Raw genomic sequence first — 11,344 nt, forward strand, 5'->3', positions numbered from 1 at the left:
TTATATTTAGGCAAGCGCTACAGTTTTGGTGGGGTTTAGTAATCAAGATTAGTGGGCTAGAGAATAACAACATGCAAAGTCAATGCTCACCCAGCCCCGCTTCGTTCTGCATGACTGACCTTAATACCCTTTACATCCACAGCCCCAGCCTGTGCCTGTCAGGAGGATGTCAGGGCACCAGGTCGCTCAGCTTTGTTTCAGTCAATCAGACAGCAGCAGAAACTGATACCGTATGAACAGCTTGCAGCAAAGTTATCTAAACGCTTAGAGAAGAAATTCATTAAAGGTTATCTTTAACAGACTTGAAAAATAAATTCCTGCCTTTATCTACAGGGTACAGGGAGAGCAATTTTCTACATATTAGCATAATAATCACCAGAGGAGTACCTTCTTGCCCGTATTGCTTGTTTATATCACTTCGGTATCTTGTAGTCTTGAGAATGCACATTTTTAGCTTTGTATTTCTGTCCTGTGTGTTTTCCTTTATACCTTACATATTCAAATCCTAGTCAGTACTTCTTTGCCATGCACAAAACATATCAGAGTTTTACCTCTGCAAATTGCAGCTACTAGCACAGGCAGCAAAAGCAGCATCAGCTAACACCCATCCACTGAACTGTCAGTCATCTCTCAACGGCTACATTACAGGCCTTTGGCCTAACCTAGGCAACGAGGTTGGGCTTCTCTAGGTTAAAATGAAAAGCACCTAGTAAGAGCGAGTCTTTACAGAGCAGGATGCCTATCCATGCAAGTAAAGAAAAAAAACATTTTAAAAAAATCACCTTTCTTCAACAATGCAGAGGATTTATTTTGGCTATAAAACCCTGAACTAGGATCTTCATTTTTCTCCCTTTTCTCTTCATAAATATAAACCTCAGTCTTGGGCCAATATAAACACTATAGAAACTTAATATCATTTAACCCCTGGTTTACTCCTTAAGTACTTACAAATTGCAAATTATTTACGATGGATGTAAGTGCTTGACATTTAAACACAAGTTTTACACGCTGACATCATTGTACAAACTGTCGAAGAAAAAAACCAAAAAAAAATCACCGATATATTACAGTAAGAGTATATTTTTTGAGTATTTGAGGCTTTTGAGTATATAAATACATGATTAACCAGGGAATGAATAATTCTGCAGTGTTTTTCCACTTGAACAATTCTCACTTTGCCTTTAAGGCTTCTTCAGGTGAAGTCATACTATACCACTTTCTTCTGAACTGGGGAAAAAGGAAAAAGAAACCAAACCAGAACAGCCCTATTTCTATTTGGTTCACTTTCTAGGATACTCTTCCAGCTTGACAGGATTTAGAATCCCCTCAAACAGTTTCAGATGTTCTCATAACTCCTCCATTAGAAGGGAGCTCAGTAGCAGGTTCAGGAGCTCAGCACGCTGAAACCGCTCAGAAAGTTGGTGACCTAATTAAAAAAAAAAAAAAAAAAAAAAAAAAGGCTAACAGATTGCAGAGAAGGTATTCATCCCAGACTAAGTCATTCATATCTGTTGTTCCCACATCTAAATTTCATTGACTCATCTTCCCCAGTCACCTTATCTCACTCTTTTCTATTTGTTGCAAACACATGGAGGAGGCTGCCATAAAATATCATCAAGTGTCTGTAGCACAGCTCTGCTCCTCCAACTTAAGGTATCACCCTGACTTCAGCATCCTGCTGAAGGAAGCTGCAAAGAACTTCCTTGACAGTGCTATTTAAAACAATGCTGCTTTCAGAAAGGACAGTGTTCATTTACACAAGTTAAGGTAAAACTAGTTTCGGATTTGTGCCCTAATTCTTCCGCCAAATTAACTTTGGTAACATATGTACTACAATTTTATAGAAGTCAGGCGTCTGATTAACAACAGATAGAACTAATGCCTCTCAATAGTACTGTACCTGCAATTCTCAGAACTGGAACATTTAATTACATTTTCATTATGAATTGAACTAGACCAAAACTGATGCACACGAAATACATGTGCAGTTGACACCTTCACCTGCACAGCCTGAGGAGAGATCAGCCCTCCCAAACCCACAGAGCTTTGCAATACAGATGAGACACCTAAGCGCTTACTTTAATAAATAATAGGTTTGGACATAGGGCTATAAACACCAAATAAAGCTCTCCCTTTGATCTTTGTAAAATATTTAATGAAATCTCCCAGAAGTGAGTGACAACAATATTACAAAACTGAACTTCAAAGATAGCCCTTTCCTCCAATTATCAAAAAACCTAACTTACCTTCCCCTTTGAGCTAAACTTAGCTACTTTTATGCAGGATGAGTAGCTCTACTATGTGTTCATAGTCCCATTACCTTGTTACTTTAATTGCTGAGCTAAATTTACATTTAGCAAATTTCACACTTTCTTGAAAGAGAGAGGAAAAAAATGGCAGGGACTTAGCAACAGATGTATTATAAATATAGTATTACAAAATCCACTCTGTATTTGCAGTTTGCTGTCCCTCAGCTAAGTCAATGATGAATACTTTCAAAGTTTTCCTCAATTTTTTTGTATTTAATAATTTTCAAAAATAATAACCACTCTAATAATATTTTGCATTCCATTGTATAGAAATGTTGTAGGAAATAATGTCCAAAGAGATCTGTCTTCATTGTAATATTAATTTAATAGCTAATGTGCATTATTCACATTTATATGCAAATACATGTGATATTAGTCTGACATGCTGTCGACTGAGAGGCAGCTGCTTAGAAAGATGCATTCATGCATCTTAAGCCACTCTGACCCACTAGTGTTAGAAGATTTGTCGATCCACTATGTTTTCCTTCAGGTGAGGATGGGGGACATTTAAATGGTTCGTTCTGCTGCATGTTAAACTGGTCAGTGTTTTGGCCATCTCTCTCTTTCAGATTTTGTTCTACAGGAGAAAAGCCTTCTGTGAAGCCTGCTGTTTTTAACCCATGTAAATGCAAACGCAGTTGTTTTTTCTGTTCTTCAGGGACTCTTCTTCTTGCTTTTCTGTTCTTCCATAAGCTCTTTTGCATTACATCTGGACCCCAATGCTGTTAACATTTCTATTGTCGTCAAGTTGGCTCCCTTCATTATCAGTCGCTCTCCATCAGCTGTAAATGGAAAAAAATTTAACAAGTCACAAAGTTTAAGCCACAATTACTTTAGTGTACAGTTCTGTTTTGTACATATAAATCCAAATACCCTGTTCATCTTGTTTGATTCAAAAGTACTCCACTTACCAAGGAATCTGGATTATGCACCACCAACAAACAAATATATTAAACTGCACAAAATACATGTGTAATTTTCATTTCTGTGTTGCCTTATTGAAAAATCTTAAACATTTGTCTACATATACCTATAGTAAGAACACATATTTGATGAGAACGGCTCATACCATGTCCTCAAAGTCATCTAACAGAAGGCACAGAAGGCACTGGAAGGCGTAACTTCCATACACGTCTCAGCATTTTAGCAGCATGTAGTCTGTGGTCCATTTAACTTACTTCTTTAGCCAAAACAACTAACAGGTTTACACAATCTGGTGGTTATAATGTAAAAAAACCACAGAGCACTAGGATTTCTAAAATTCCGAAATAAATTATTTTAAAACAGGGAGGAGGTGGTAGAAGTTAAATATTGTACCTAAGTTAATTATTTATTTTTGCAAAATCTGCAAATACAAAAGCTACATTCAAACCCATATAACACAATACCATGCACGGCATCCAAGTTCCAGCCCCATGTTTGCCAACTGCAAGGGCTACAAACTCTTCACTTGCAAAACAATCAGATCTTAGAAAATTAAGAGTTCAGAACTGTAGCTCTTGGCATTAGTGAAATAAAATGTTTTCGGTTTATGTTGTGAAAAACATTAAGCTTTACTTCTTGAGTCTTAATACATCACAGTTAAGAGACAAGGATGGGACAGACAGAGGCATGGCAGAGGGAGAAGCAGGCAATGTCAACACCGAAATAACTAGACCGTCCTAAGCAAAATGAAGTACGTTCAACACTCCTGACATTTCTACGGATTCACTAAATATATGGAAGTTTAAAGACAAGCGGGTAGCAAGAAGCAATAATAATGAAAACTTTAATGGGCTACATGACATATTGGTCCATTACAGCACAGCAGGAAAGAAGATACAGCCAGAGAAAAGTACAAAAGCAGATTAGAGCCATCTGTTTACAGCCTAGAAGCAGGACTGCTTCCAGAACTGATGAAATTTCCACCATCAATTCCCTGCCTGCTCACCATATCCTCAAAGGAAACCAAGAAATTTGTTATACATCAGTTGACCTCATTCTGCAAGTCCATCTGCACATGTATGGTCTTATCCATACGAGCAATTATTTCAAACTGCATAGTCAGTTACTCAGTCGCATAAGCAACTGAAAGTATTCAGCTTTTCCGTTCTCAAGACTGAGATGCCTCCACCACAGATAACATTAAAAAATTACAGAAAGTGAACAGATTTTACATCAAAACAGAACTACAATCACTTCCCTGGAACTGTATCTGACTGCAAGGTCACACAAGTATGTCAATACAAAAGTAGACTCAACCCTAAAGTTAAGTCAGTTCTTTGATCTTAGATCCACCAGATTTAACTGTAGTACAAAGACATACACACACAATTATCTAGACATCAGGCTGCTAGTGACTTGCTCTTCCTTTTTTCGTCCCAGCTGCACAACATGTAGCTATGGATCATAACAAAAAAAAAAAAAAGTAACCACAGCAAAAGAATCATAAAGACAACAACATTGTAACAACACAAACCCAGAAAGTCTTTTTTTTGTCAAGATTAAAAATGAGCTCCTTACCAAACATAACATCTATAAGTGGTTCAGACCCATCATGTCTCACATCAGCAGTCACTTCACAGTTTCTATTAGTGGCCTGGATTTTTTTATGGTTTATACATCCAAGAAATTTTCTGAAAATATATTTGAAAACATGTTAAGTATGTTGCTGAGAGAAATTATAGTAAGCATATTTCTAAAATGAATTAGAATATCTTGACATTGTTGGGCAACAAAAGTATAAACAAAATAGGATTTGTGTTTAATAATTTCAGACAGGTACTTCTTACGAGATAATCACTCTTAAAAATCCAATGGACTTATACACTAAGATGTAAAAAGAATAGGAAAGTAGTTTGCAAAAATTCAGTGTATGCACTCTGCATCTCTCTCAGCTGGGTTAGTAACAATAATAAAAAAATAATCAGCAAAGTCATTTTATTTTTCTTTATACGCAGGTCGTTTGCCAATATTTTATTGTTTGGGTTTGAGAGAGCATTTATTTATTTAACATCATCGGTCTCCCTAAGATTTCTGAAACGCATGACAGCTACTTGACATTCTGGCATCTTAAAGACATTCTAAGTTCTGTTACTAAGTTCATTTCAAAAGTAGATGTGTCTGTAAAGCTATTGCAAAATGACATTTTACAATCGTTTGGTGCAGATCCTACATCAGTCAAGAAGCATAATTACTTAGATTTCTCCAATAGCTAACTACCAAGATAAAGCAGCAGCTGTTGCCCCCTCTCTCTCCCATTATCAGCATTTGGACTAGTGATTACAGACCCTCACCCACAGGCTCAGAAACTGAGAGGGGCATCTCCCTGGGTAGTTTGGTAAAGCTAAATGCACATGCCTACATGCAAGGGTCTATGCTTAGGCACAGAGATCCTCCAAAAGTCAGCACAGAATGAATGCTGTGTGCATCCTGGTAACACCTACATAAACAAAGCCCTTAAAACAAACACAGCATCTTCTTCTTCTGAAACGTTAGGACTCTGCCTAGACTAAGCTACAAAGCCCAGATAAATACAAACCTTCAAAGCACAAGATCATGAAAGTTAAAGTACAGCAGATGCAGAAGTTTGGGAAAAGGAGGTTCTTCTCCACAGTGGGAGCAACAGAAGCTGCCCTTTCCCTCACAGGACATCTTCTTACTTTTGCTGGCTGCAGTAACAGCAAGCCACAGGGCCCTGCAGTGACAGCAGTTTTAACAACAGCTTCGTTCAGCACCTGCCACTGCTGCGACATGGAGCAGCCGCTCTCCCTGCCCTTTGGGAACCCTCCCGGCTTCCACAGGCCAGGGGGCGCAGGCTGGTGCCCCTCGTCATGCCTGGGCTCTGCGGCAGGCCTGGGGTGCAGGGCCCCACTGTGGACACATAAAACCCCAGCTTCTACCCCCTCAAATAAATAAAGTTAAAGGCAAAAAGTCCAGCCCTCACACTCAGAACAACAGAATGGTTTGGGCCGGAAGGGACCTTAAAGATCACCTAGTTCCAACCTCCCTGGCCATGGGCAGGGACACCTCCCACTAGACCAGGCTGCTCAAAGCCCCATCCAGCCTGGCCTTGAACAATTCCAGGGATGGGGCATCAACAGGTTCCCTGGGCAGCCTGTTCCAGTGCCTCACCACCCTCACAGTAAAGAATTTCTTCCTAATATTTCATCTAAATCTACACTCTTCTAGTTTGAAGCCATTCCCCTTGTCCTGTCACTACATGCCCTTGGAAAGTCCCTCTCCAGCTTTCTTGTAGGTCCCCTTTAGATACTGGAAGGCTGCTATAAGGACTCCCCGGAGCCTCCTCTTCCCCAGGCTGAACAAGCGCAACTCTTTCAGCCTGTCCTCTGTACAGAACCCACGCCCGGGGCGCTGGAAGGGCGTCGGGCAGTCCGCAAACAGGGGGGCCCAGCCGAGGCCTCCCCGCGGGTCCGAAGGCCCGGGCACGCCCAGGCGGCCGCCGCGGGGCCGGGGCCGGGGCTGGCCTGCCCCCGCAGCCCCCTCACCTTGTGCTCTCCACGTTGGACTCGAAGGGGCAGAAGCGGACCGCGATACTCTTCACGGGCCGCAGCACCACGCGGATCTTGGACGCCATCTTCTTTCCGCCGCCTACTACAGCTCCCAGCAGCCCTCTCAGCGGAGGCGGGAAATGGAGGCGGGCGGGCGCCGTCCGCCCCGCAGGCGGCTGGGAAATGTAGTCCGCGGCGGCCTCCCGCAGCATAGAGTCATAAAATGTGTTAGGTTGGAAGGGACTTCTAAAGGTCATCTAGTCCAACCCCCCTGCTCAGAGCCCCATCAAGCCTGGCCTTGAATGTCTCCAGGGATGGGGCCTCCACCACCTCTCTGGGCAACTTGTTCCAGTGTTTCACCACCCTCATTGTAAAGAACTTCTTCCTAATGTCTAATCTAAACCTACCCTGCTCTAGTTTAAAACCATTCCCCCTCGACCTATGGCTACATGCCTTTGCAAACAGCCCCTCCCCAGCTTTCCTGTAGGCCCCCTTCAGATACTGAAAGGCTGCTGTAAGGTGTCCCCGGAGCCTTCTCTTCTCCAGGCTGAACAACCCCAGGTCTCTCAGTACGAGGGCCTCCCCTCATGGCAGCCCTGCCACCCGCCTTCTGCCGACGGGCAGGGCAGCCTGGGGGGATGGCAGCCGCCTGCCCCGCAGGCCTGGCGTAACACCCTGAGGCGCTCGGGGCCGGGCTCATTCCTGGCTGTGGAGGGAGAGGAACCAACCGACCCACATGTCCCGGCTCCTCCTCGGGCAGTATAACACCGTAGGTACAGTTAGGGGGAAATAAAAGTCACAGTTTTTACATAAAACTGACATAAAGGACCTCCTCTGGGCTCCGCAGCAGAAGTCGCAGGCCTCTGTGCTGTGAAGACTTGGGTGTGGGAGGGAGAGGGCCTGAGGTAACGCTTATGGGAAGCTACAGCATATAGTATCCATGCACTGAGGACGCCAGGTTGGGATTGTTTTCTTTAGGTTAAATCTACCCCTATGATGTGACAGCTTTTGATGTCTTCCAGAAGCGGTTTATTTAATACAATCAAATAGACAAGGATATTAATCATAGAATCATAGAGCTGCCTAGGTTGGAAGGGACCTTTCAGATCATCAAGTCCGACCATCAACCTGGCTCGGATAAAAACCATCACCAAACCATATCTCCAAGCACTATGTCTACCTGTCTTTTAAATATCTCCAGGGATGGTGACCCAACCACTTCCCTGGGCAGCCCGTTCCCGTGCTTAATAACCCTTTCAGCGTAAAAACTTTTCCTGACAGCCGAGTAGCCAATACTGCGGATAAATTAGAGGGCGTATTTTGCAATGTATCAAGCAGAAGAGAGGCTGGTAAGAGGCTGGGAGCGAATCCGTTTATTGCCGACGGGTCAGGCGCAGCCGCTGCACACCCGGCCTTCAGACAAAAGGTTTGGGGGTGCTGGTTGGGGTTGGTGTCGGCCGTGTGTTCTCTGCATTTTCCACCAGGTGGCAGAAACCTCCCTGAAACAGCGCGGCAGCCTCCCACGGCTTCCTCCTGCTCCGCGGCACCGAGGTCCCGGGGAGGGCTGGGGACAGGGCGGGTGGAATAAGCTCAGTAGCAATGGCATTTGAAAGCACCTTGTGAATGCCGGTGGGATATCCAGCACAGACCCATTCTGATCGGCAAGAACTGCATTAAATGTCTGGCATCGCTCGTAACGGGCAACCTATTTTTAGAAGCTTATCTTTGTTGGAAGTCCTCTTTTTTAAAAAAAAACCAACACGTAGTCATTGAGAAAAATCACCCTCTTCATTCAGGTTTAGCCAAGATAAATTAATTAGCAAAACTAAATGCAGCGGTGTCAATACAGTTTTAATGTTTAAAGTTTTTATTCTTTTATTATTATTAATATCACAGTGTTTCTGTTATGGAAAAAACCCCACATTTCTGTGAGGTATCTTTTGAAAGACTCCACTGTAACCAACAAATGGCTGATATAAATAGGAATTTTTCCTGCTTAATAGTATCAGATACAGGACCAGGTACATAGAGTATTTTACATTTAGAAGGCAAAAGAAACTTAGAAAATGTCAACGTATCTTTCTGCCTTGTAGCACAAAGAGCTTGATGTATTCCATTTAAAATCTGTTCCACCAGCTTCTATGGCAGCACTGAAGGAGTAACATCAGCAAAGGACTAGGGAAGAAAGAATGATCACTGATTTTTCTAAGGGCTCCATTCTCCACACTGTTGGTGTGATGGCACTTACTGACTTCAAAATAAGCATGACAAAAATAGTTTTATATTTGCTCTTACTGTATTTTGATACTAATTTCATGTATCATGTTTAGCTTACGTTGCACAACTAAATGAAGAGAAAATTTTGTTTACTCCTTTCCACACTTAGATTGGTCAGCAGTAAAAATTGCTTGTTTCCCCTTCAGCCATCTGTTTGGAATAATCAAAAAACATCTCTGCTTTTTCAAACTAATTTTTAATTTTTTTAAGTATGACAGATTTGCAGTAACATGAAAGAACAGGTAACTGTTGAAAGAATGTGGTAACTGAAAGGCTCTGTGTTCTTTCCCTCTCATCCTCTCCTCAAAGAGTAAACTGTGTCTGTGAAATGAAACCAAGGGATTCATTTCCTATGAGTAGGGATATCCCATCGTTGGATGCTACCCTACGTGTTGATGACCAACTCTTTCTCAACACTTCCTCTAGATGCAATAGTTTTAGCTGATGATAATTCTGGTGAGAGTGCTAACTTTTACACTTACTGAATTAGATAAATAGCCAACACAGTAGCTATTTAAAAAGTGATGCAGCTATTTAAAAAACCCCAAACATTTCTTCGTATGTCTTTAAACCCAGGTGGTGCTTAACCCCATTATGTTGGACTACCCTCAATTTATACCAAAGTAACTCCAACTGTCCAAGCACAATATTTAAATGCCATTTCAGGAAAGCTGATAATTTATCCATGAAAGACCTTGAATGAGTCTCTCCAGCTCCAGCGAGTAATCTGTGGACTCTTAAATGTCTGCGTCTCTGGGGGCGTCCTTGGGAAACTGAATGATTCATGATTCTTATGTCTAGTGATAATCATGCACATGCCTAAAGCACAGCAACATGAAGAGGCATGAAAGTTATATTATTATAATAGAAACAATTTTAGTGTTCTTTCACCAGGTGGATTTTTTTAGTATAAATACTGCCTTATCCCAAGTCTACAGACTTTCATGTCATTAGTTTCACTGAAATGTAGCCACGATCCCATAGATGATTTATATCTAAGCACCATACATGGCGAGGAAAAACTGCAGCCATGTTTTACGCTGTAATTATGAAGACAGGCAGAAAAATGCTATAATATTAATTATAGTAAACCAATTTTCCTCTTTTCTCATTGATCATCCCAGCGTCTCTTAGATCCAGGGAGGATTCTTCCGCTTTCCCCCCTATTTCTTTCATATTGGTTTCATTTTCTGTAATGTTTTCTGACTATAGAAATGCCCACATTTCAGAACCCTTTGAAATCTGATTTCTCAATATTTTGGGCATGCCTGCTTTTAGTAACTTGGTCTGGCTTTTGATTGCCCTTCAGTTCATTTCTTCCTTTAAAATCTGGTGGTCTTTCAGATTCTTTTTCCAAAACACTGCATGAGAGAGGTTTCTCAACACTGCATTTCAGGTACGGTATTACACCTCCATGCACTTACTTGGTTCTGAAGACTTGGATCGTTATCTCTGCTTGTCATCAGCTGATTCTTTCCTCTGCATCTTTATCCTTTTTTCCTGGGTCTTTCTCTGAGTCTTGTCACAAATGTCAATAGGCCCAGAATTTAGCAATCAAAATGTCATGTCTGCACATCTAGTTATAATGCTGAGCAGTGCAGGAATAAAATGTAATGCTGCCTTCAGGGCAGTAGCCCGTACCGAGGAGAAGTGAGCCAACACAAGCCCAGCAGCCAGCCTATTTTGCACTGAGGTGATGCTTCCAGATGGCCACCCAGAAGAGGCTCTTTGAAAAAGATGGTGTGCTGGGCCTGACAGGAGAAACAAATTATTTCTGGAAACAGAAAAACACTCTGACAAGGGCAGTATCATGGAACATATCTTCATAAGAGCAATGGACGGAGACGGTCAAGATCACAAAGGACTTGTAGGAAGTCATTATAAAATACTCGTGCCCCACCGAAGGACATGTTGAGTTGAATTCCTGCCATACTGGAGGAACACTGCTTATAGTCATAAAGACATAAACCAGTCTGTGTTTCTCTCTGGTTTTGTGTCTTCCTTTGAACTGAATATTCTTACACCATATGTCAGTTACTGAATTTCAAAAATGTTTCCCCAAAGAGAAGAGCTCATAAAAGTCCTTTATTCTCTGAAAATTGTAGAAGTCAAACATAGTTTTATACTAACAGTACTACTAATTTTGCCTATAATTTATAAACCAACTAATAGTTGTGTGCTGTTAATATGATTTTCAGAAATAAAACTAAACTCAACTGGCAAAGGTGCTCTAGTTTATAATTCATTCTGAAATAGTAACTCTGTGTA

At 41.6% G+C, this 11,344-nt stretch overlaps 1 protein-coding gene across 1 annotated transcript; it reads right to left on the bottom strand.

Annotated features, from left to right (window-relative positions):
• Positions 1–2,501: 2,501 nt before the first annotated feature.
• Positions 2,502–6,920, bottom strand: MRPL53 (mitochondrial ribosomal protein L53). Its single transcript, XM_054191609.1, has 3 exons — positions 6,797–6,920; positions 4,812–4,924; positions 2,502–3,091 (listed from the first exon to the last, which is right to left on the bottom strand). The coding sequence occupies exons 1-3, from the start codon at positions 6,883–6,885 to the stop codon at positions 2,964–2,966; spliced, it is 330 nt and encodes a 109-aa protein (XP_054047584.1). The 5' UTR covers positions 6,886–6,920; the 3' UTR covers positions 2,502–2,963.
• Between the last annotated feature and the right edge of the window lie 4,424 nt (positions 6,921–11,344).

The sequence above is a fragment of the Rissa tridactyla genome, chromosome 2 (assembly GCF_028500815.1).
Source record: "Rissa tridactyla isolate bRisTri1 chromosome 2, bRisTri1.patW.cur.20221130, whole genome shotgun sequence".
NCBI lineage: Eukaryota > Metazoa > Chordata > Aves > Charadriiformes > Laridae > Rissa > Rissa tridactyla.

Coding starts and splice junctions, on each gene's coding strand:
- MRPL53 (XM_054191609.1), bottom strand. CDS start 6,885: ATGGCGTCCAAGATCCGCGTGGTGCTGCGGCCCGTGAAGAGTATCGCG. Junction 4,925..6,796: donor TCCAACGTGGAGAGCACAAG/GTGAGGGGGCTG, acceptor ATATATTTTCAG/AAAATTTCTTGGATGTATAA. Junction 3,092..4,811: donor ACTTATAGATGTTATGTTTG/GTAAGGAGCTCA, acceptor TTCCATTTACAG/CTGATGGAGAGCGACTGATA.